At 39.1% G+C, this 26789-nt stretch overlaps 1 protein-coding gene across 2 annotated transcripts; it reads right to left on the bottom strand.

Moving 5' to 3' along the window:
• Positions 1–1255: 1255 nt before the first annotated feature.
• Positions 1256–25277, bottom strand: LOC119743041 (mitogen-activated protein kinase kinase kinase 1-like). Of its 2 annotated transcripts, XR_005272947.1 has the most exons (20): positions 24711–24955; positions 22898–23030; positions 22390–22539; positions 18072–18140; positions 17681–17920; positions 14793–14909; positions 13593–13759; positions 12791–12906; positions 11864–12069; positions 10947–11162; positions 10053–10174; positions 9751–9842; positions 8232–9286; positions 7146–7283; positions 6352–6514; positions 5647–5778; positions 4411–4553; positions 3482–3613; positions 1756–2566; positions 1256–1647 (listed from the first exon to the last, which is right to left on the bottom strand). XR_005272947.1 is itself a non-coding variant. In XM_038219364.1 (19 exons), exons 1-19 carry the CDS (start codon positions 24953–24955, stop codon positions 2420–2422), a joined length of 3783 nt encoding a protein of 1260 aa, XP_038075292.1. In that variant the 5' UTR covers positions 24956–25277; the 3' UTR covers positions 1256–2419. The 2 variants fall into 2 exon arrangements, 1 of the variants encoding a protein (XP_038075292.1); XM_038219364.1 differs by having other exon boundaries at positions 1256–2566; positions 24711–25277.
• Between the last annotated feature and the right edge of the window lie 1512 nt (positions 25278–26789).

Below are 26789 nucleotides of genomic sequence, written 5' to 3'. Positions count from 1 at the left end.
AGAACATGATTGTTTTTCCAGCATCTACGAACACAAAACTTCAAACAAGTCAGAGTGACAATATTTGCTATCAAATACTAACCCCAAAATCCATCCATTTCTAAAAATTACAGCAAAAGCAGATGTTGTATATTCCCTTTAAAAATAAAAAACGCAGATAACAAGTTGGTAATTCTACGACAGTAGTCTGTTAGTATATAGACTAGTTAGTGTTTTGTACCAAGATGTTCACATGTAACAAACAACCTGGCGAGACTTGCACGCTCTATTAAGGCACTTTCCAAACTGAATGTCTAAAAGTTCAAAACTGGCAAGTGTATAAAGTTCACTTTGACATGTATATACATAAAAGGTTTTGTACAAAATATTCACAGCATCTGAAAAATTGCTTACTTTAAAAAAGAAAGAAATTGTTTCTATGAAATGTGGACGGATATGCAACACACACGACATATTTCTGAGTTTAAAAAAGGCAGGAGGATTTGCATATCACGTTGAGTTTTCAGTAAAATCTTAGCGACAAAATATGTTTCTATCAAAAACTGCAGGTCACAAGAATTCTGAGAAAACTGGGATTTATTAAAGTAGGTGCCTTCGTAAAAGATTTCGAGAGAAAAGTCGTACAATTTTTTGGGTTTTGGCAGAAAAAGTTAAAAATGGACAGGTTATATCAGGGTAAAAAACATGGTTGAATAAAAAAGTATTGCTCAATACTGACGCCGCCAGCTTCAAAAAGAAATATTTTACAACTTAAAAGGAAGTAACTGGCCAGAAAGTATCACCTTACAACTCCAATTGGTTAATGACCCCTTAGGGGACAAATAAAATATGTTTTCCCGGCTATTTTAAAAATTTTCGATTTAATTCACCAACTCTAACATTCAATTGCGATCGAGAAAAATTTCACACGCTTTTAACAAAACCAATGTAGTCATTTACTATTCAATTTTAAAGTTTGGTCACCCTCGTTAGTCACCGGGTCGAGAACATTCATCATTACTGATCACATTCGTCTAAGCTGTTGCCGAATGGCAGCATTCAGAGATCGAATTCGTCTGATATCAATCAATTAGACGAATTTGATTTCTGAATAACAAGGTTTTGCGCAGACGAGACAAAATTGAATACTCCGGGACGAAAACGTGGGCTCATTGTTTGAATTTGCTTACACTGAATTTGAAATTGTCTGACAAAAAAAACGAAATTAAAATTGGGAAGTTCATTAATCAATGTTGATGGACGAATTTGAATATTAGAAACGGTGAATTCAAATGATAAACGTTTTAACATAGCCGGGAAAATCTATATTAAAATATAACCTCATATTTGAATTTATCACTTAACAGTAAGTAGCTGGCCACAAAGTATCACCTTACAATTCCAAATTGGGCAGTGACCCCAAGGGGACAAATAAAATATTTAAATATAACCTCATGTTTGAATTTATCACTTAATAGTAAGTAGCTGGCCACAATGTATCACCTTACAATTCCATTGGGCAGTGACCCCAAGGGGACAAATAAAATATTTAAATATAACCTCATGTTTGAATTTATCACTTAATATAAGTAGCTGGCCACAAAGTATCACCTTACAATTCCATTGGGCAGTGACCCCAAGGGGACAAATAAAATATTTAAATATAACCTCATGTTTGAATTTATCACTTAATATAAGTAGCTTGCCACAAAGTATCACCTTACAATTCCATTGGGCAGTGACCCCAAGGGGACAAATAAAATATTTAAATATAACCTCATGTTTGACTTAAAACGAATCACTTTCCTTCATGGCAAAAGCTCACAAGCCCTATGGGCAGGAATCAAGTAAGGAATATTACAAAGTAATTAACTTTACATTCGATTCTGTCATACCCTGCCCAAATCCTCTTGAAATTCTTGAATACACAGTGAATACAAACAAGTTTTGGTAGTGACTGTAGAAGACATTTTCTTGGTAAACATTTCCAAAAGTTGATCCTTTAGGTTAGGTGAGGTAAAAGCACCATTTCAGTACTTATCCGCTCCGTTCACAAGTACCCCCTCACCGGCACAGAGAGTACAGTTAGGGGCGACCGACCGACGCCACCTTGCCTGACTGCAATTCATTTGCCGCGAAGCACGGCCACTGCGTGTACATGGTACAAATCCCCTGGTGTACGTGCGTCACACACAAGGAACGGTGCGTGTCAACCAGCGAAATGTCCCGCCCGTGGGACGTTGTTGCTAGGTAAAAGGGCGCCCTCTTTCGTCGGCGCACGGAGCCCATAGTCCAAAGTGTTGGTGATATTTTTCAAAAGAACGAGCACCAAAATTAACCCATTTTAATACTGCAATTTAACTGCCTTAGGTTGACAGCTGCATTCTGCGGCGTCCGTCCTATAGCCTGCTAGCCGCTAGCCTGAAATTCACCCAATTTTTCATAACCTGGTGAAGACGGCGTGCTTCAGTAGATCGGCGGCGCTTTCCCTGTTTGCTGCTTTGTGCTCAAAGCATCGCAGCATCAGATCTCTGGTGCCTGTCGACATCTCGTCCGGAATGGGCGGCGGTCCTTCTGCGCTCGCAATCTGAAGAAAAGATGAAAACAAAAATGAAAATATTCATTCACAACACAATATGGTTAGCGTTAACAGTGCTAAATACTCATACACAGAAAAGAATCGGAGCAACAACAAACTTTTGGGGGGTAAAAAAGTTTAGACTAGTTAAAAAAAAAATGGTTAAATGGTTAAAGAGATTTACAGATGTTTTAAAAAAAATTTGAGTGGACATGAAAATATGAAGGGTTAAGGAGAAACAGTATTCACTTGTTTCTCTAGTACTGAGAAAAATCACTGTTTTACTCCATGCTTCGGACTTAATGTTTTGCAAATCTGCTGGACAATGACACTACATCTGAAAAAACTTTAAAAAAAACAACAATTATAAAGCAAAGGCACAGAATTACAAAGGATGTATTCCAAATTCATGGCTTTATTTTCATGGCATTGCTCAGCACAAAATTCTGAAGCTTCACCATACTGTGCTTACAACATTACCAAGAAAAATTCTGTGCTAATTTAGTAAATACTAAATCCTGACTTACTGGCATATGTAAGCCAAAATTCCTCGCTAACCCCTGAAATTTGCTAACCATAAGCACGGAGTCAGGTTGGCGAAGCGGTACTTTCTCGCCTTCCACCGCTGTGACCCGAGTTAGAATCCCGCCTGGGCCAATATGTGGATTGGGTTTCCAGTCCCTGCCTGATTCCGTTGGTTTTCCCCAGAATATTCTTCTGGGCTTTTCCTCCCACCTCTAAAACTTTAATTTCTTCTCATTGTCTTCTCTCTACTGGGCCCCATGGGAGATCAGTGGATTCCACTGAATGGGCTATCCAGTTAAAATAAGAAATAAATAAAAAAGTAAATAAACTTTCTCCTACAGTAAGCGGGAAATTTTCGCTTATGGCGAGCACAGCCATGAAAAGGAAGCCAGGTCTTACCTTAAAGATGAGTTGTAGGTGGTTGGAGATTGCTGAGGCGTTCCATGGCGGATGAGCCGTCGCCATCTCTACCATACAGCAACCGATGCTCCAAACATCGCATGTTCGACCGTACGGCTCTCCACGCAAAACCTTTGTTCAAAATCAATCAAAAGTGTTTTGAGTCTTTTAAGAAAGGTCCTTCTCATGTACACAGCCACAGATTAACAAGAGTCAACCAGTCTCTCGCCACAACCTACCAAAAACTGACCCAAACATTTTTGCCTTACCAACTCAAGATATTTAAGAGAAATTACCTACTTTTTGGCATAAAGATATTTACTGCAAAGTCTCAAAACTTTATAAGAGAACAAAGTGGGGGAGTGTGGCCTAGTGGTTAGAGTTGTGACTCATGATCAGAGGGTCAGGGTTCCAATCCAGCTACTGGCCATATATTTTGTCCTTGGGCAAGCCACTTTATCCCCACTTGCCTCTCTCCACCCAGGAGTATAAATTGGACCGGCATTAGCTGGGGAGTAACCTGCGATGGACTAGCATCCCATCCAGGGGTATAGAAATATTCTCACTCGTTTCATGCCTAGGAAACTGGAGATACACCCCAGCCTGATGAGGCCATATTGGCTCTCAACAGACTTTCCTTTACTACTTTGCAAGAGAATAAAGTTATTTACTTCCAAAACATCCTCAAAAAACTTAGCATGGAGACATACACTCTTATTCACAGCATCATTTCTTTTTGAATGGAAATAATATTTAGCTTATGGCATGATACGATTGAGTCTGAATATCACTGTCAGTGGCAGCTTTCAGAAATCTAGTGCTATTTGTAAAAAAAAAAATTGAAAATCCAGAGAAGACAACGGGCTGCTTTAGAAATGTGGGTAAATCATTTAACAAAGCCACTGCAGATTTTGTTCATGCTCTCTCACCTCTGGTGACATGAAGGCTATGGTGCCGATGAGTTGACCTTTGAACTCTCCTTCCGCCGTGACCTTTGAGGCCATCTGAGCCGCCGTGCCAAAGTCCGCAATGCGCAAGTGCTGGCCGGTGCTGTCCAGCAGAAGATTAGCACCTTTTAAAAAAAGAAGACAATTGCGATGAATGTTGTTGCAACAAAAATACTTCTGCAACATGTGGCAATATCTGCAACATGTGGCAAGTTCGCACAAGAACTGTTGTTAACCACAGTTCGACTGAGTCAGCCCGAACTCTGTTTAGTCGACCATGGTTGGACTTCGCTAGTCGACTATTTGGAATTATATAACACCCAAGTAAATCCTTGTCATTTGATTGGAGGATTGTAGGTCACGCGGCATTCATTAATCGAATCACTGCACGGCCTACCTTAATAACCGCGCATTCTTGGTTCCATTCACCATGTATTTTCGTCCCATCTATTGCATGTCGCGCACACGCTGAGACGCGCAGTAGCCCGGCGCTACCTTTGCGCTATTTAGACCATATCATGCATTTTAGCAGTACAAAACTTGCCTTTGAAGTGGATGCAGTTGTCTTGATGAGTTTTTTACATTATTTTAAGAACTCACAATGTTAATTTCAAACCTTTGTTAGCCTTGAACAAGCTGGATAAAAGTAGTGGATATGATAAAATTTTGTGAGTTTCTTTGTTCTTAAAGTGTTATCCTCCAATCGAATGACAAAGATTTAAGTTGGATGTTATATCAAACAAATAATGAATGTCTTGCATTCGTGCAATGGTGAGAATATTTTCATTCGTTGAAAGATGGAATGTTCCATTCAATCTTTCAATCACCGTTGCACTCATAAACATTCATTATTTGTATATCAGATCATTGGGCATGGTTGCATCGCTGGTTTTCCAATAGCCATGGACATCATAAAGCACAACAAGGAACCAGGACCAAGACGTTTCTTGATATCGTTTAGACCAGCGTTTGACTATAGCGGCATTGGCGCGTTGCTATTAATGCGCAGGCGTCAGTTTCGTCACAAACCAATGACTAGTCGACTAATGACCCTCGCCCGAGCTTACTTATGGATGAAACGACGTATAGTCCAGTATAGTTGGGACGGTAGTGCAAACGATACAATGGGACTTAGTTGGGACGGTCTCAACTTCAGTTGGGACCGATTGCATAGTTGGGTCAATAATTGTATAGTTGGGTCAATAATTTAGCAAATACCTTTGAGGTCCCTGTGTATGACATGCTTGCTGTGCAGAAAGGCAACCCCAGTCAACAACTGCCGTGTGTACTTTAGAACCACTGGCTCCTCAAAAGCACCGTAAGCTGACAGAACCGAGGAAATAGAACCACCTGGGGGTAGGGAGAGAAGACAGATACAGAGATATAGAGGGTGGGGCATGCACTGCGTGTCAAGCAGGTAAAAAAATGGAAGTTCCCAGAAATTAGAACACCAAATTATCGTTGAAGCAGCAATTTTATAAATTATAAGCCAAATTTTCCCAAACATCTTGTCTCAACAGCAAAAGCTGAAATAAGAATTCCAAAGAAAAACTCTCCATGAAACACCAAAATAGTAAATATCAACCTCAATTTTTTGGCAGTAAACCACATTTTTCCAAAACATACTTAAAATTGGCAAAACTGTCCAAATATGCCACCAAAAAAAATCAAACCCAAAAGAAAATTTAAAGGCCCGGATAAAGACAAGAATATGTGACGATCATCAGGGAAGCTCACTTCCCTCAAAGGTACCCATTTACAATTCTAGGTTAAGAAAGGCAGTTGTAGTAAAGTGTCTTGCCCATGAACACAAGCACCAGTTTTCCCCGTCAGGGTTTGAACTCAGTCATCATTGCACATAGGTCGGACATCGTACTAATGGGACCACGGTTTTCCAGTTTTGTGGTTTTAATTTCTACTCACCGGCCATCCATTCGACAAAGACGTTGAAGTGGCCGTTGTGTCTCGTCGCACCCAGCAGTCTGACCAGGTTTGGATGATCCAACTCCTTCATCAGGTTGATTTCCCGCATCAAAGACTCCACAACTTTGTCCTGTTCGCATTTTGTGTTGCGAATAAACGATACCTTCACAGGAAGAAAAAAATTAGGATGTTTAAGATCATCATTGTGATTTTTATGCATTACATTTTGTGCAACTAAATCTCAAACCTCCAAAAAATAAGGCAACATTTTGGGTTTTACTGCAGTCGAGCTCAACGTGCAACAGCCTTAAAGTAGTCTGTACCCATGCCATAGGATAATGCTAACTCATTTTCAGCAGTAAACTACTCCAATCCGGGCTTACTTAGGTGCGCCTACCGTATAATCTGGGCACTGACTACTGGCAGAACAGATTAAAATTGCGCTCCCAATACAGATATCGTTGTGCCATTTTCATCAGATTCGTTGAAATTTAATTCAAAAAATTAAACTTTGAGGGGCAAAGATTGTCAGAATAATCAGAATTTTGGAAATTAATTTGAAAAACTTCTGATTGAAATCGGAAAAGTTTCATCTCTGTTATTTACTGACAATCAAGAAGGCCATTTCATAATATTTTCGCAGTTTCATATTTGAAAGTTTATAAGTGGTGTTTTTTATCTGATTTCTCATTATAGAAGCAAATTTTGAGTGAGGTTCCGGTCTCAACTGAAATACTGACCAGAATGGATGAAACTTGTGCACCCTTTTTCTGTCCCTTCCCTTTTCAACCTACCTGCTTGACAGCCATTAGGGTTCCTGTCCTGATATCTCTGGATTGGTAGCAACTGGAGAAGGCCCCGGTCCCAAGTAAGACGCCCTTCACCCAATGCTCCTTCTCCACGTAGCACTTTTCTCTGGGTGTTTCCCCATCCTGTAATTAAACAGAGTGTAAATATATATCACAGGCACTGTTGCATTTTATCAAAAGGCTCCCAGCACTTTATGAAAACAAAATTCCCTGTGTTTTCCCTACTATTGCCCTGAGAAAGTTCCAAAATTCCATGAAAAATATCTCCAACGACTTTAACAACGTCGCTGGGAAGTCGTACATGTAGCACAGGCAGTCTGGAGAGGTGTGTAATGTTCACATTGCATGAACACTAAAACACCACCATAGCAGTCAGTCAATGGACACAACTTGGACACATGCCACAAGACGCACATACGCTAAACTGGTGAAAAAGCTTTCCCTTCTGGGTCACTGTAAAGTCCCATGAGTTTTCCCTAATTTGGGTTTTTTTCCCCCAAATTCCACAAGTTTTCCCTGACCGGAAAAATGGAATCTCATTTTCAAGTTTTTCCCCGATTTCCAGAGTGGCTGACATTGGATGGACAGAGTGGCTGACATGTGATGGACATGTGATGGACATGTGATTGACAGAGTGGCTGACATGTGATGAACATGTGATGAACATGTGATGAGCATGTGATGGACAGAGTGGCTGACACGTGATGGACATGTGATAAACATGTGATGGACTCAATTACAACACTTTAATCCTACATGCACACACAGCCAAAGTACACTAACTTTTAGTGTGGAGGTTTCTGCTCTAGTTAGAGGATAACTTTTTGCTAATAGTATGCAGGGCTGTAGGTCTCTCTCAAATGACGTCATTTCCTACAGACCAGCCATATACATCTGCATTTTGAGCGTCAACGTGCATAACGCGCATCAGCTATGTCGTATTTCGAACACATTCGAGCAACAAGCACACGTGCTTGGAACATTTTCAACACTGCGTAATGTGTGCTTGATTGCGTAAGAGAGACCTATTGTGCTTGAGAGAGACCTATTGTGCCGAGAACAAACACCTACCTCACTCTGTATATGAACAATCACATCTTGGTCCTTCCCAGGAGACAACCCTGGCACGATGGGGAGAGGATTCTGGGTGATGGATGTCTCCATGGCAACCACGATGGCCTCCGCCTCCTCCATCTCAATCTGCTCCTTGCAGCTCAGGCCGCCGGGCACGTGTTTCGGGGACAGCGTGCTGGCCGTGGCGATCTCATTCTTGAACGTGATGGCCCGGTCGGTGGGCGAGCACGGAGAAATGGACAGGGATAGGTCGGAGAGATCCTCAGTCTTTGAAGCTCCAGCTTCTCTCTGGATGGGCGAGAAATCGCTTAAATTGGGCCTGTTGTCCCCCTTGAAGGCAAGGTGTGGTCTGTTGGAGGCATACCTGTCTTGCTTCAACTGCGGGATTTTGGACGTTGGCCTTTGAGATTGCGAAGAGTTATGCGACGGTGGGGTCGGAGGTGGGGTAAGGATACCTTCCGAAACAACTGCAAGGGATTTGGGATCTTTGTTGTCGCTAAGTTTCCTCTCCGGTGTCTTAACGTCCTGTTCTCCTGCAAAGTGAAGAAGCTCGTCCTCATCATGCACGGAGCTCACTTCACTGTCCTGAACTACTCTACCGTATATGTGCAGATCGGTTTCCTGTAATCGCTCAGCAACGGTCCTCGACGCCTCAAAGTCGTCCAGGATGTTGGTCAGGCGTCGCCGCAGCCCGTGCTGGAGGTCTGCTTCCAGCTCCAGCAACGAGTCGCAGACCTTCTCGTACATGACGGGCATGTGGACCGTGTTGCGGGCGATGTTGACAAACACTCTCTTGCCCAGTTTGCAGATGCGGCTGTGGTTGTTGCGGGCCGCCTGCAAGGCGAACCGAAGCACCCGCATCAAGTGGTCGCAGTTGGCGGCCTGCAGCGAGCCATCCTCCTCGCTAGGGACGTACTCCTCGGGGAACTCCTTCATGAGCTTCTCCAGGACGCACAGGCGGCCAAGATGGGGTTGCCAGGCCGGCTCAAAGGACAGAGACGAGTCAAAGATGCACTCCTCCACATACTCCACAGCACCAAGACCAACAAAATCTGGACAGGATGGGAATGCAAATTTTTGTTGAAAACCCCAAATCTGCACAAAATTAGTATCCACACCCCTTTTAAGGAATTTTAATGTAAGACTTCTCTCTTTTAGAAACAGCTGGTTTTCAGTTTCATGTCAATTTTTAGAGACAATCACACAAGTTGTACACATGCAAGACTTCTCAGTAATTCTCTCCACTATGCAAAACCTAAAATCTTATTTAAATCTATGAAGACTTGATTCTGTGATAATAGTCAGACGCTGTTTTAAATTCGTCTGAAAATTAAGAGAAGAATTTGCCAAGCTGGACAAATTCTCAAGAAGAGTCTGCTTATTTCAAAGCGTGGGGGTTGGGTGAGATTTTTTGTATTTTAACCCCTCTTGGTCTCCTTCCAATAAAACTTCTCTGCCCGACTATGCATGACTGACATTATGGCAGTAGTAAACTCCGTGGTCAGCTAGTACTTACCAGAGGATGAGACTTCTCGTCCAACCGCCAGCTCCCCTGCTTGACCCTTGCTGAGCTCAATCAAAGCCGAGATGGAAAGTTGACTGGTACGCCTGTTAGCAATGATGGAAAACCCAGAATTAGAGACTATAAATATCATTAGGTTTAACTTGTCAGCTTTTGACAAGTTGACGGAATCACTGATGCGATGCGATGACACATATAGGGGTGGGGGAAACAATTGATAGGCGCATTACTACTTTATCATACTAACCCATTGTTTTTTTTTAGGTTTTTAGTAATACATCCTGCGTTTGTTTTACCTGTTGCCGTCAGCACATTTGAAGAGGATGGGCTCTACGACATGTCTGAGTTCCTCTCTCAGCCGATGGCGGTCCGCCTCGTTGAAACACTGAATACACGACAGCATGGTGCGCAGCCCTTTCTGTAGTACAACAAATAAATGATGCATTCTGTCTTAAAATGTCTGTCATTCTGGTACCCAGAATAGAGATAGGATTTATCGACTGAATTAAGCACTCAAACCCTTGTTTCTGAAGAAGTATCCCGCATTGTTTTTTACCATTGTGGAATAGTATCATTTGCTTTTTGTGCATTCTTTTTTCATTTGAAGCAACCAAATTGCTCTAAATCTTAAGCAAGCTGCATAACAACTATTCCAATGGACTTTCAGCTAAGCGCATAATTTACAGTTTAAGGAAACAGGGGACACCAATGCCATTTTTTTCCCTCAAAACTTGATTCCACTGCTAGCGCTTCCGATTCAAAAATGTTGAATTGGTAGGTTTGTGTCTAGGCAGTTACGTCCCTAACATGCCTTTGGCGACTCATGTTGTGGGAGAAAGTCAAAACATTTGTCACTTCACAAAAACTTCCTATAAAGTTCCATAAACATTATAATGTACTAACTCATTCTGACAACCGTTCATTCTGTTTCGGTATTTTGGTTCGAAATGGCTTACAGCTTACATCAGCAAGGCCCAATACCATGGATTTGCTACGCAATATTCCTCAACAAATTTGTGCACAAACATTAACCAAGGACCAGTCAGAAACAGTCAGCATCACATAACATTTTGGCTAGCTATCTGATTTTCATGAGAAATTATTATCTTTGCTTAGAACATTATTCAGCTTTACAGCTCTGTAACATTTGTCCCGAGTTTTCTTAAACTGTGCTTTAATAGGTTTCTTACCAAAGCAGCCACGTAGACTTTGTAGACCGGATCCGAGCAGCCCAGGGCTATGATCCTACAACAAGTCCTGATGACGGCTTCGTCTTCTGGTGTGTAAACAGCGCCCTCGTGTGGCTGGATCTTGGCACGTATGGCGGGCCTCAATTGGTGGAAAGCGCTCTCTCGTAACGACCACTCCCTCGAAAACAACGGACGAATCAGGTCCTCTGAAAACACCTGGTTTGGACAAAAAGATTTTGCGACGGCTATGTTAATCCTAAGTTTCACATTTTTGTTTCCTGCATATTCCGTGTCTGTTTTTGTCTATGAGGGAGCAAGTTATGAGCATGTAGGTTCAATGATGCACACTATTTTTTTGTGACATCTTTTCAATCTTGCTGATACGGTGTACCCCAATAAAATATAAGTTACCAGTGCGATAGACTTTTATCATGCTACCGCCATTTCAGTCATGTTCCCTGTATCTAATAGCAGTACTGAATGATAACGCTTTAGTGCAAAAAGGAACCAGACTATTTTTTCCTTTTAGCCTCGCTTTGGTTATGTTTATTTGAATGGGAAAAGTCAAGATGGCTGCATCATGATAATGGTCTATAGTCTACTACGTGTGCGCTTTTTTAAGCAACCCTGGAACTATTGCACGGGGGTAGTGCGCAAGCGCGAACAATACCCTAGCTAAATGAAAAGATCAGAGTCGTTTACCCAGAAAACTGATGCATCACTCGACAAAATGTTGGTGAGATGTAAAAGGTACAATAAAACAAATATAACATGCTTCAAGGGTAGATAGTCAATATTATAGGTATTAGAAGTTGACAAACTAGTTCCTGAGGCAAATGTATGCTATCGATTTCTACCATTTTTAAAAATTTCGGTTAAATAATAACTGATTTCAGAGATGTTAGTAAATCAATCACCTCAATCCAGGACTGTGTTTCTTGGGGCAGCTCCCCGGCCTCCGAATTCTGCCGGCTGGCCCTTCGCATCAGCCTTGGGGACTGGGCTGGGGACGGCTTCCGTGTGTTTGGGGGTGCATCACTGCCATCCTCGGGGGGTGTGTCCCACTTGGTGCGGCACAGGGGACAATTGAGGGGATCGTTCTGCCTCTCGCATTCTGCCGCCCCTGTTTTTGAAAATAGAAGGGCATATTATATTCAAAGCGTCGTAACAGAATTGAACGCGTACATAATGTTTAGCATTGGAAGATGAATTATCCTTATAACGAACATACCCTAAGGCTCCCAAATTTATATACAAATGTACAGAAAATGGACAGTCGTTTGTATTGCTATAACCAACGATCATTATACTGAACAATCTTTTGTGGACCTCTGTTTGTAATAGTGAAGTTCTACAGTATTTTAACTGACTCCATGAAGTATCTGATTCAAGACACTTCATAACAAATCTCGCATGCGTGTAGTAAATGATCATAGTTTCGAGAAAGATGACGTGTAGCTCAATACAGTAATTTATTTGCTGTGTTCGTGAAACTAATTTGGAGTCCATTCCCAAAAATTGATTTGACTCCGCGACGGAACAAAAATCAATTCCAGAAATGTCAGAATCGCTCAAGTCTAATGGGCAGTTGTATACAAACATACGAACAAAACAATGTGCCTTATTCTAACCGCAGTAAAACTAATCTTACTAGATAAGGACAAACACAGACCATCCAATCATTTTGCAATATAAAAGAAAGAAAAACAGAATTCCGGATAATCAGAATTTGAAGGTTCATCGCCTAATACATCCAGAATTTGTTTGTCTTGCAGTGAATGGTCAACAGAAATTCTGAAAGTATAAACATTTAATCAATGCTAATTATTTACTGTGATACTTACAGATGGCTACACAGTGGTGGTGCAGTCGGTTGCGGCAACCGTCTTGGCAGACTACCAGGCTCTCCCCGTCGACCATCTCCAAGAGGCAGATTGGACACAAATCCTCCTCCTTGTTGCTAAGAGAATAAAAATACAAATATATTCATTAATCATCATTTTGAGAAAAACACTGACCAACTTTTCCATTGACATAATGCCTTCTGCTATTGAGAATTTAACTTTTTGGTTTTTTTCGATGCTAGAATAAAGCTAATTACATTGGTGGCAGAAGGACAAAATAGGCAAAAATGAAAACAATTTTGGGGCCAGATGTGTGAATATACTGTGAATGCAACATGCCGGTAATTTTGTAAAATTGAAGTTTTTCAAAATCAGAGCAAAGCTGATACATTGGTTGAAAGGGCCAAAAATGCAAAACACAGGAAAACACAAGAAACGAAGACTGCATTGTGTTGTACTGTGCATTTCAATTCAAATTTGCAGTTGAAAATGCCAGAAAAGAGTGTTATAGAAATGTACAAGTTTTTAGTATAAACTGTTCTCCGAGAGTCAAATGATTTCCCCTCACTTTTGACTTTCAAGACCAGAAAATTTTATTTTTCACCCTGGAAAAAAACACCCACTCTTTACAGAGACAACATATAAAAAAGGAACTTGTGTTTAATAGCTTGGTAAGGTTTTGTGAACAAGAATTGAGTTTGCAACTAGCCAGCAAAGAAATAATGTTAATTTGGCAGATTTGAAGAAAGTTTTTTTTAATGAAAATAGACCCTGGACTTGATTTCAGTGTAGCTTATCCTACCTCTGGTCGCTACTTGTTGTGCTGTTGAGAGACGTAGTGCACGTGCTCGTACTTGTCGTTGCTGACGCATCATGGGAAGACTTCCTCTCGTGCTGACTGGTTGATTTGCTGGAGCGTTTCAGACGTTTCTTCTGTCGGGCTTGGTAGTTTTTGAAGAGCGCCTCCACCTGTAAGAATCCAAAATTAATTTTTTTTTAAGAGAAACATTCGATTTGTTGTCTATAAAGTTGGGAACCGAGTTGCATCAAAGCCGCTTCATACTTCATGCGAATCCAAGTTGACGTCGTGAAGCATTCGCTGCAAAATTCATCAGAGTTGGAATGTGTTCATTTTTTTGCGAATTTGCAGTGCAAAAACTTGCCCTGACGTCACAAATACGCGTTTGCGTTCGCGCCGAGTATAAACTGGCCTCTACTCTGAGCACTGGGCCAGTTTTAATACCAAATTTGGGCACACTGCTATTTCAAGAAGAAAACCACTTCAAATTTAAGTAAATAAGATGTATCCGGTTCGTTAGTGGAGAGTCATCTCAATTCAACCATGATTACTTCACACGGTGTAGCATAGCACGAATGGAACCGGAAGTTAACGCAACTTGAGCGTTTATCCAATGGGCGCTAGTAATCAGTGGTACGCGCGTGTATGGTGTTTATACTAACGAACCGGATGAGGCATGGAACTGGGATTTTAAACCAAAAAAGAGAGGAAATTCCAAGCTTTACTCGACTTTACTAAGTGTTTTTCAATTTTCAATGGCATAAGTGAGAAGTGAAAAAAGCAAGAGGAAATCAGATGATCCGAGGAAAATTTGCATGCCTAATATATAAAAAAAACCTAAACAAATTGAAACAAAAGCAAATAAAATCTTCATCATAGAACACAGACATTTCTTCAGACCATCAAATTATTTCATAAATCACAGGAGGAATTTCACAACACAGATATCATACAATAGTTGATATGAATTCAATAAGTTTAAATAGCATAAATAATTCAGACTATCCAAACAAATACAAGTCATGTGTTGTTTTCCAAAGTCAATAACATCTGTGGATTGTTACTCGATAATCACAAACATTTACAATCATTTTTGGAAGAAATGTATTTCAAGTGACTCAAAACGGATATGATGAAACGTTTGAAATTAAATATGCGCAAAGTGGTGATTATTGATTAATATGACTACTTGTTTGGACATGCCTCGTAATTCATAAGTGTTCGGCTCCAAAGAATGGGATCGCCTTCCGGCACCTGTAGGACTCGCAGCATAACAAACAGCACATGTAGGCAGAACGGCCCTTTCGTACAGTTGCAGTTCTGAAAATAAAAACAAACACAATTTACATTACGTCATTTCCTGTCCAACACGTACACATGAGTATGAAGGTAGAGACAAGCTTTTTACAGAAAAACATCATCTTTTGGTAGATACATATTCCTTCTTTTGTAGTCAGATGTAAATTTTTATTTTGGATATTGCTCTTTTTTTCATCACAAGCTCTGGACATCATTGAGTATGCAGTGCTTATAAAAGGGCCAAAACAAACAATCAAGAGTGAAATTGTTTATTTTTTTGCAAAACAAAACAAACAAATAAACTAGCTAACAAAACATCCCAAAACCATAAGTTTAATGTAAAAGCCAATTATTTTACTATAAATTTCTTTGCTTTGAAGTTGTAAATCAATTTTTGAAATCTATAATTGCTGTCGATTGTTTTGACAGTAAAACCAGGCTTACGTCAATAAAAGTGATTTTACTAAACAAATGCATGCCTCACTTTGAAAAAAAAAACATCTGCCAAATAATTTTATTTTATTTTAATGAGTTTTATTTCCTTTGATGAGAACATATTTGGAAATTAATCACTTGGATACACAATGTGTGTAACACATACAATCTGCAGAAAATTCAACTTTCATTTTGTTTCATTTCTACTCGAAAGCACTGAAAATAGCAATTACCAATCAAACCGACTATCAACAACCCATCAATGATTAATTAAGTTGCGTGCACATCTGCTGACCACAGCGTCAACTCTAAAGCTCTTATCGCTCCAACGGCAACGCATCCTTGTCACCATGGTTACAGGCCAGAAACACGCTGTGCCTTCACAGAGTCATTTCCACGACTGCGCTGGTTTACCTAACAACGTAACCGCGTCTCATTACAATGCCGCGCTCGAATAACAAACAATTCGCAAAGCAGATGTTCAATTTCGATCCGAGCTCCGAGGGGCATTTTTCAGTTGCCAATTTCTCCGGAAATCATCATTTTTTTTTTATCATTAATTGACGCCATCAATGTATAAGAGTTTATGACGCTGCTTGGGCGTAGGCGAGCAATGATCGTCATCGTAATCATGATGAATAGGTCAGAAATCCAGTCATGAATATATATAAACATAAATATATTTTGTTATATTATGAGTTATTACGAAACCGCAAATTTTGATTATTCCAAAGCAATGGATATACTATTAAGTCCCCTTTTTAAACGGTTTATGACAATTTCACGTAATTAAAAAGAATTTAGAGAGTTCATAATTACCAACATGTCCTGAATTTTTTAAACATCTATACATACCCCATACTCTTAAAAAAAATTGACTTTTTTTCTCCCAACAAATTTTCAATTTGTATGTTTTGTTTTAATGAAAAAAATCCACAACCCTCTCAAAAGGGACTTTCATTTTGTGCACAAATAACCCGCACTGCAAAGCCAAAGTATTGTCTGGCAGCCAATAATTTGAATTGTGTGAGAAAAAAAAATAATGCAAATTAAAACATCCGTGGATTTTTTTTGTTTCAATGTCTCTTTCAAAAGTGATTAACTTTTATATTGCTAGGAAAATGGCAATTGAAAATTTTTTTTATCTTTCTAGATGAAACTGGAAAATGGCACAGGAATGCATCTTATTGTTCATTGTATCTTTTAAATGTGAATGACTTTTATATTGCTAGGAAAATAGCAATTGAAAAAACAAAATCTATTTTTTTTTTCGAGATGAAACCCAAAAGTAGCACAGGAATACACCTTTTTTCTTTTTTTCTTGTAATGGACAGACAAAAACAAAAAGAGAACAAACAAAAAATCGTTGGGTGACATCAAAAACATACACTTGGTATTCATTCAAGTTTTACTTTCCAGAGAAGTTTGCCACATTTCAATGAAATTTCAATGAAAAATTGGTAATGAATGGCCTGATGTCTTGAAGACTAATAATGGGTGAATAGTAGCTTAATTAGAGAATGACTTTCTCTGCGAGTATGGGCTACAACACAAAGACTATACAAAGTTTCTTCAAATTATTATTTAACCATTGTCACTCGATACCAAAATTTGGACACTTGACTGATTATACAGACAAGGAATACTAGCATATTTTCTCCAGAGTGGCCCATGGCCCTTGAGGTTTTGAGAGCTAACACTTCCTACGATGTCAGTAACTGATTGAAGGACATAGACTATAACACTCGAGAATATCAGCCATAGACGATACATGATGCATCATCAATGCATGCTACACTGTACACGATAGCTCTGTTAAGTGTCAGACAACATTTTATTGAAGATTTGAATTTTCAAAAATTAGGCACTAAAACTTCTTTCTTCTGCCCAAACAAATCTAATAATTCTGTTTTGTAAGATTGTGTAGAGAAAAAAGAACAAGTGTAGGCCCAGATATGCATAATAAAAAAAGCTGAAAATCTTTTTTCAAAAAGTTTGGTTTTTTAGCTTTTTGATTGTGCTTTGAATAAACATTTGTAAAAAATTTTAAAAAAAATCTTGCACTAGTTGGACCAATTGTGGGATTCATGAATATTCATGTCTCAAGACGTCTCACCTGTATTTGTCGATGTGTGAGTCTCCACCAATCACAAACTGGATTGCAGATGAATTTTGTATTTTTGTATCATGAATAATTCACGTTTTCATTGTGTAATGCCTACCTGTCGGCCAATACTGACTTTGTATTTGTGACTGTGTGAGTCTCCACCAATCACAGTTTGGATTGTGGATTCACAAATCTTGATTATGAATATGAATTCATGAATATTCATATATATGTTCATTGTAATGCCTACCTGTGGGCCAATCGTGACCTTGTATTTGTGACTGGGCGAGTCTCCGCCAATCACAAATGAGTTGGGTCCACTCTGCTGCAGGAGGTACAGCCTGGCGTGCAGCGCCCTCTCAACTCTCTTCTGGAGAATCTCCTCCGCTATGGCGATGCTGATCTCCCCCTGGGGGGAGGGGCTTCGCTTCAGGGAGGGGGAGGGGCTTCGCTTCAGTGAGGAGAAAGGCGGGGAAGGAGGTCGCGAATTCTGAAAAACAGATAGTCAGGGTATTCTATGGTTTTTCTTTCTCTTTAAAATACATCCTTATCATGCTGTACATTGGGATGCCGAACAGATTTTTTTTGTGGTTTTGCTTTAATGAGCTTGTTTTAAATAAACTTGATAAGATAATACTTACCACTGGGGATATTCTGGATCTGTGTCTGGCTATCCTTGGAGAAGTCGGGGAACCAGACCGGCAAACAACCTGCGTTAAATTCACACAAACCATTTGAGAGATTCATCTGTTACAAATTTCGACACATGTTTTTTTCCACAAGGGGTTTTGGGAGGGTCTATCCTGCTCAACATTTATGCTGTCTGCTAAAGTTTAGCTGCCCTGTTCAAATTTTTACCACCATCTATATTTTACAGCATTCACTTCACACTTTCGCTTACAAAAAAAAAACTTTCACTTCGTGTCCGGTTGCTAAGTAAAATACAGAAAACACAGACAGATATTATATTATTATTACCAGTTATGCTCCCCTTATATTTCCATTTTCCTTCAACTTTGGCTATTTGCAAATTTCTTTGACAATTTTGAATAATTACTGGATTCTAAGAATATATCGAAGCTGTTTTCTTACAACGAAATAGCTACAGAGCTTGTTAATAATATGACATTGGTTTTTCCGTATATCCCTTCATACATAAACCAAATATTGTTTCATTTTGATTTTAACGATATCAAAGCCCTGTGCTTGGTGCGGACAATAAGTCCGGTCTTGAAATTCTACGGAGTGAATCTCACATGAATCACGGGTGGGTCGGCCTTGGTGATTCAGACCGAAATTGCGTCAAATTCCCAGGCACGCGACAGAATGTAGCGTCATTGAGTATGACAGACCTTCTACATGAAACACTTTTACGGCTGAACATTTGTGAACATGAATCACTAAAGACAATACCGAATGAATCATAACATTGGCTATAAACAGACATTAAATTTGTGAGTGCATTTTTAAGCGCAAGTTTTTTTGGGGGGGGGGGTGGGGCATAAGGTACATGACGGTAATTACTCTAAACAATTTGATCAATGCGAAATTGTCCATGAAGCATATACATCCACCCTCCCAATTGTAATTAAATTGCAACGACGGGAAAATCCCAGGGTTGCATTAATTACAAAGACACTGCGATACCATATCGTTTGATTACAAGCTGGAGGTCTAATGGGGATCTATCTAACGGCATGGGGGATCTCGTTATCAGACATTTCAAATTATCACAATGCTTGGTCAATTTACACTCAATTTTAATGTTAAAACTGTACAATGTTCAGTCGTGTTGGTTGCATGGTGCTAAATTTATGTAATTCAGACTTTGATTCTGCTTGACGAGAATAATAGGCTACACCAATTTGTGCTGGTCTCAGAGGGCCAGCCGAGAGTCCTCTGACTCACTGACTGACTAGCCGGGCAGTGCTATCATATAGGATAACCCTGTAATGCCAAAATGGGTTAAACCTAGTCAGTCTAAACTGATGCATATAGAGACTTCTGCATCAAATGAAAAGAATATTGTGTGTGCTGGGAATCAGCATTAATTACTAGGTGTGCCGTGTGTTGTTTAAATTTATGTAAAATGTAAAATGTTATTATTTTTACTGTTTTTAATTGTTTTGTGTGTTTAAAGCTCAAAAATCCATAATCTTAATTTTCCAAAAACAACATTGGAATACTCAGAACTGTATTAGTTTTCATTAATTTACGATTTCACAATAGGCAAAATGTTCATTCTAAGCCTCCATGGTTCTAGGGAAAAAAAGAAGCAATACGCGCCCATCCCTGAAGCCTAATTAAGAATTCCGTAACCTTGGTTTATCTCGTGTTTGCATTGGAGCGGAAAAAAAATCAAAAGATGCAGATTGCTCGTCAACCAGATGAAATGATAGGCGTGTTGTACAAGAGTCGGTTACCACGGTAACAGTCTGTTTTGCTGGTGACGTAGGCATCTGCCTGGTAACGACGCATTCTGGTCGTCTGTGGACTGCCTCTTTGCTATGGTTACCGTGTGTACATACAACACTTCCACAGCATGTGACAGATGGGCGTACGAGAATTGTTTTGTTATTTTGTGAAATTGTTTTTGTGTGTGTATCATTCTCATTTATTTCTTCTTTTTTTTAATAAAAGTCCTTTTTGCCTGACTGATGTGATGATCTTGCAATAGATGTTCCCATTTTTAGGTAGTTCTTTCCTCAATGCATTTTAAAGGGCCCAATGCAATGTAATTTTTTTAGTGCAATCCTTGAAAATACACCTTTGTGTCCCATTTTACCTTATTTTCAACTTTCGTTTTGGCATTTTCAAGGATATTTTGGTGCCTTTTTTTGTTTTTATGCCAATGCAAATTTCCACATTCATGAGCAAAACTGTGATGCCATTCCGGGCAGAAACCTCAATGTTACAGCTATTTCAGCACAAAAAGTTGTTAGAGTATTGGATATTTTGCTGTCGTAAATTTGCTTTTCTTTGGTGATTCGTTGTTGTGTCAGTACATTGCAGTAAGCCAATGAGCAAACCTTTCTCACAAATGTATTCAATGAGCAAATTTTGGGTTCACAATTTGAACAGAAATTCCCTAAACTGAACAGTGTCTTCCTGAAATGACATCATAGCAACAGCGCCCTCAGATGTCCGGACAAGCATGACATTTTAAATCATCGTTATCGTTAACTCTTATAATGTCTGATGAATAATTAATTTACTCCTGCTTGTTATGTTCCTGTTTGTCCCTGCGTTTTGTCCCTATTCGTTACTTGTACTGTAATCGTATTTGTCCACAGTTTGGGGTATAAAAGCTATGCTTCACCCTAAACCTAATGTTGTTCGAGTATGTATGTTGTTGATTTACGATAAATGTTGGTTTGAATTTAATTTATATCCAATATAATACATGCAATTATAACATTAATTTTGTGTATGAGGAACAACATTGAATAAATATGTAGCAAATTGAAAATTGAAATTGTACATGTACATGTAAATTGTGAATGTACACTATCCAGATATACATGTACTGGGAACACAGATATTTTCACAAGCACAAGTACTGCGTCAAAATGTTGCATAAGACAACTTCTGTATCAAATAGTATTACAGTAATACAAGATATTTACACTTGAAGACCTTTACAATTTTGGGCATCTACAAATAACCACAGCAGGTGCACGCAAAGCCCAGCATTGTTTGCCTTGAACATGATAACAATACGCTCTTCAAACACTAACAAAAAACGGCTGATAAAAATTTCCCGCCAAAATCGAGGTGGCTATTGTGACGTCACCGCTCGCACACAGCAATCAGTCACTCGTGACAAACCGCGGCGAGGCGAGTGGGCCGTTTCACACAAAAGCTTGTCAATGCGTGTTATACACGCCGAGCGCACACGTGCGCTTTTCAAATGGTGAGTGCCTTTGGCCATGCAACAACCGACCTGAACTGAGTCATATAGGAGTTTGTACATGCGGACACAATAAGAACTTGAATCGACCCTGAAGTGTATTTAAGTTAGATCTTATTTGTAATGATCGGCTGGTGTTAATAGACGTGGTGAGGACCTTTAAACCCATGAATAACATTTCAGTCACAATTTTGTTTATAAATTGGAAATATTTGAAATGTTATATCAAAGAAAATTCCAGATGATGACAAGTGATGATGTCATGAATAGATTTCATTTCATACATTTCTTAAAAGTAATGCTGATCTTAAAATCAAATTAGTTCTATTCCAATGTACACGTTTTTATGAATGAAAACATTTTTCTCAAAATTTAATGGCAGTTTCATGAAATTCATAAATGTAAAAAAAAAAATTAAACTGCATGTAGTCTGAGATCCGTAGAATCTTTTGGACTTTTTTTATTTCAAAAGCGTATTCTGAAATAAAATATACCGGTACATTTGATTTTTAAGATCAGCATTACTTTAAGAATCTAGACTGTATTTGTTGAATTACCTCCTAGTATATGTTTACAGGGGGAAAAAGGCAGCGGTTTTGGACTTTGTACAAGCAATTTCCACAATAGATAGCCAAATGGCAAAGCTAACCAATCGAATCCCGCCCATTCATAACAAACAGGTAGGCTAACTTTGTCCTAAGCTGCTTTGTAAACTGCAATTATCGCTATCTTTGGCTGCACAGAATCTCATGAATTCATTAAGCAGAGATTTTGATAATATGTTTGAACAAGCAATCTTTTGGCCGATAACGTTTGAATTTTTTAACGGTTATTTGTTTGTTTGCATTGAATGACTTTCCTTAATATTTGAGTCAAATCACAGGCGTGTGATGAATAACCATGCATAAATGCATTTCTCAAAGTTGATTTAGTCATTGCATTACACAAATTATAAAACTATACGCATTCATAAGCATACACTTGACGGTAGCACACACACAAAAAAACTCAACTCTAAAAATCTGCAAATTATTTTAAAACAAAATTACCTGTTGGGCAAAGACAGACTCTGGTGTCTGTCTGGGTGAAGGCGAACGTTTTGTTCGGAGAGTCGAGGGTCTTTTAGCAACATCAACCTTGGACCCAGACGACGCACCCGAACTTATTTGGCGGGATGAAGGGGAAGGAGGTCTTACAACCTGGGGAGGAGGAAAAAAATATCAAAAAGTACAAATAAATATAATATCCAACTTTGTATTTCAGTTTTAAACTGTTCCATCTTGGCCTGCAAATTATTTTTTTGAAATGATAAATAAATGGAATTTTTGGCAACAGTTTTGAAGTTTTACAATAAATTTCATCAAATATCAAATAATTGTCACAGTCATATTTCTTGCATATTAAACGTTGAAACTTTAGTTTGTATTTTCGTGAAAATCTTGATTTCGATTATTTTGTTGATATTTCCACAATATCAACTCCAGTTTGAACACAAAAAAATGAACACGACAATAATTCCAAGTAAACAATTCAGCTTATTCCAATTAAGAATCTCACCATGGGCCCCCTACCACGTTGCTTTTCTTCTCCGTCTTTTTTCCCAGAAGGCATCGCTCTCAGCCGCTCCCTGATTCGCTGTTTCTCCAACGGGTCTTCCATCTTAGCCATCCACTTGTCCTTTTCGATCATCCTACGAAAGCAAAAAGATGAAAACCTTCCAAATTTATAACAATTTATAGTTTTAAGAAATTTGGCATTTGGAAGCATTGTATGTAAAAAAGTGTTAACTTGTAAAATACATGTAGATTAACATGGAAATGTATTAGTGTACCTTACTATCTGCTTCACTTTGAAGTGAAACTTTACCGATGTCGCAACCATGATCTTTTTTACTCTTACGTGTACACTGGCATATTCAGCAATGCCTCGAGAAAATAAGATCTTGAGGCTATATAGGCACCCAACAACCATTCTGAAACTGTGGCTCCCAACACAACCCAACTAAATATGGGAGCTTATAAGTAATTTTATTTTTGAATGAATCACTCAAAGAAAAAATGACCCTAAAAGGACACGTGTGCACTAATGACATCATCGCAAGGAAACCCTTCGTTAACAGCCACGATACTGTTATGCTGTAAAAAATGCCGTCATCATAACAACACGAGTTTGAGAACCACAACTTGAAAATGACCACAAACTTTTTGTTATTGTTTTGAAATATGAATGAACTTACCTTGCTTGAAGTTCACGAAGTAAAGATCTTGTATTCATATTTAGCCCTAGTTTACAATGAACTTTCTGAGTATGACAGGCTTTTCTATCTTAACTAAGATATGAGATGTTCCTTGACTATACTGTACGTGTACGACGTTACTGTAATTACATGGCAAGAGTCGACATGTCTAGTCTACCCAAGTACATGAACTACGTCAGCAGGAACAAGTCACTTCCTATTGTGCAGAACTGCACAACTTTGGTTGAGGCCATCCATGGTGCAGACTAATTTTGTCAACAGGAAATTTCATAACTGACACGTCATTCGCGTGGGATAAAAACAATATTAACGTTTATAAACAGGGACAGTGTGCGCAGAAAAAAACAGTCCTGTTGCAAAACTCAGTGTCCCTTATTAATGAAATTAATAATTAGGCACATGCCGTATTTTTTTTAAGTGTTCTTCCGATTGGCCTTAATTAGTTTCTGTTTTTAGAAACACTGACCAGCTTAAAATTTGAACAAAAAAGGAACAATTAAAATAGCCACTTCATCTCCCCTGTTAAATTATTCGGAAAAAATGTTGCAACTTTAAGCCTCTTTTATCTTCATATATCATCTCAATGAAGGTCATTCATTGCAGAAATGATAAGACATGAATCTGGGACTGAAAAACATTTCCCATTTTGTTAGGAAATACTTGTAAGACAAATTTCTCGACTCTCCATAGACTTTGTACACAATCGTGGAAGTGGCGTCAGGTTGATACATTTTTGCCATATATTTTTCCAAATCCAAAAAATAAGTTAAAATTTCAATTAATTATGACAATATTAAACTAACGATATTTCTAAACCGTTTTCTTATTATATTAAGAAACTGAAATGCAGATAGGCCATTAAACAAAAAATTGATCTTGTTATTCAAAGATCAATATTTCAACTACTTTGTAGGCTACTTGTGCCACAATTTGAAAATTGTGTACCGTACAATGGAAAAAATCTTTTTTATCATGCTCATTTTTGCATATCTTAGTGATTCTTATTCTTACGGTTTTGTTGAGGTTTTATGTTTACAAAATAAAGTGTTCAATTAGTTTAACAAAAGAAAAGAACCACAGTAGTGACAAAACCAATTTGACTGAGTTCATTACCCATTTAAGTTAGAGCATCCACCACCACCGCCACCGCCAGCCCCTGGCCCAGCGCCCACGGGCTTGTTTACCTCGCCGGATGACGCAACCGATTGCCCCGCACAAGGTGCCGCCCTCGCCCCGTTGTCACCGCTGCAGCTCTTCGGTGACTGGTCCCGTTTCGTTCGCGGTCGACTTTTGCTCAACTCCGGTGAAGGATCGCGACTTGAAATCCCTCGTTTTGACCTAGCTCCTCTGGTTTCCATTCAAGAGATGACCAAGCAGCTGAACAAACTTAAACCTGGTCCAAAAATGTGTTAAAACAAAAGTTCCTGTGGTGTCAAAAAAAAAATTATTCCAAAGCGTCGCAGCACCAAGGCAACGTGCCCACCCCCACGGGCTGAGCACCTCAATTTACCGAGACGGTCGTCGAGAAATCCTCGGTCGAATTTATCTTATCCTAGGTGATCATTCGGAAATCAAGCAGATCGGCCGTCCCAGGCAAGTCAAAGTAACGCCTACGACAATTCCACAAACCGCAATTACATCCGCTGAAAAGTAATCCACAGTGATTTTCCCGGGGTGGTTTACTACAGACTTCCTACTGCTTTTCACTCCACTCGTGTTTTAAATTTAGGAATGTGGTTTTTGCATGTGTTTGCCGCCGTTGGACGTTAACAAAAGCGATGAATGACATCACCTGCTATTTTTAGCTTACAATTTTTGGCTCGTAGCCAATCTCCTTTGTTGTTGGGCGGTGAGTGCGCGAGTACAAAAGCCAGCCCGGGAAAAAATCGATAGCGGTGTGTCTTCCATATCGCTATGGTTTCTCACGGTGGCCGAGTGAGAACATCTCGCTGAAGCTCATGATTCTTAATTTAAACCGCGACAGAATGTCAGCGTTACTTAAACTTTCGTTAAAAAAAAAGGAAAGAATTCTCCAAACTTACTTTAGAGAAAAGAATCGTCAAAGTTAGGAGATCGTCACTCTATCATTAATTTTGGCCACATGTATTTTTGATGATTAATTTTCTTTTGTTTCGACATGTTTTTCGAAATCCAACATTCCAAATGTTATCACATTCAAACCAGGTTTTTAAGGAATAAGGTGTATTAAATTTAATTTGTATGTACGTGTTTAGTATACTATTGAAAAAAAAAATTCAATTTACTTTATGAAAGAAAGCTGTATATGTTTACGATGAGCGAAAATAAATACACGCAGTCGAAGATGTAGGCCTGTAGTGAGCGACGGTGCCACCCCTAGTCAATATAAATTGAGTTCTTTGATGTTATGATTGTGAGCGGAGATTTTGTACGGCATCTCTTTAAAAAAAAATCACAAGTTATATTATCATGGGCGTCAATCGGTGGGGGACGGCCCCCCCCCCCCCATTTTAAAGTGGGGGATATCATATCGTTTGTCCCCCCCCCCCCACTTTTTTCGCCCCCTCCAAAAAAACGGTAGCCCACATAATATTCTATAGCTCAGAATAGCTGATTCAATTACTCCAAACTTAAAAAATGATGCTTAAATTGTGATCTTTAGCTTTAAAAAAAAATGCGTTAAAGTGGTCAGAAATTGCCTCAGATCGCACCACAGAGCGTGTAATCCAAATGTTTTCGGGGCCTAAATCGGGCCCCTAACCCCACGCCGTGAGAGCTTCGCGCTTCGCGCTCGCATTACTTACGTTCAACGAAAGTCCCCCCCCCCCCCCACACACACTTTTGAAAAGTGATTGACGCCCTTGTATATTATATAAACAAACAAAAAATATTAAATACAAACGTAACGGGTTTTATTGGGGGCCAACTTTTAGGAACACTCGGTATGCTTATAATTTAATTAACGCCTTTCCTTAAAGTTGGTGTATACGTGCTTTTTGGGTGTGACACCTTGAAAAAATAGATTTTCAAATTGAATTGATAATTTTCTAGCATTACATTAGTTATGAGCTTCCAATTCGCACGAAACAAAATCGGCCCACGACAAGACTAGTATACAATCCATTAATTAATAACTCCTAATTCGTCCTGAATAGTGTGCGCAATTTTTGAACTGAAGCGCGCCATTTAAAACCGCTTTTTAAAACTGTATAG

This window comes from Patiria miniata, unplaced genomic scaffold (genome assembly GCF_015706575.1).
Source record: "Patiria miniata isolate m_02_andy unplaced genomic scaffold, ASM1570657v1 HiC_scaffold_6, whole genome shotgun sequence".
Classification (NCBI taxonomy): domain Eukaryota; kingdom Metazoa; phylum Echinodermata; class Asteroidea; order Valvatida; family Asterinidae; genus Patiria; species Patiria miniata.
This window is presented reverse-complemented; position numbering and strand designations above follow the sequence as displayed.

Bases quoted from the DNA above. Each gene is read 5' to 3' on its own strand.
- LOC119743041 (XM_038219364.1), bottom strand. From the start codon at position 24,955: ATGGAAACCAGAGGAGCTAGGTCAAAACGAGGGATTTCAAGTCGCGAT. The intron at 18,141-22,389 runs GTAATTTTGTTT...AATTTAACGCAG, and splicing joins AGTCTGTCTTTGCCCAACAG to GTTGTTTGCCGGTCTGGTTC. The intron at 12,907-13,592 runs GTAGGATAAGCT...TTATTCTCTTAG, and splicing joins ACAACAAGTAGCGACCAGAG to CAACAAGGAGGAGGATTTGT.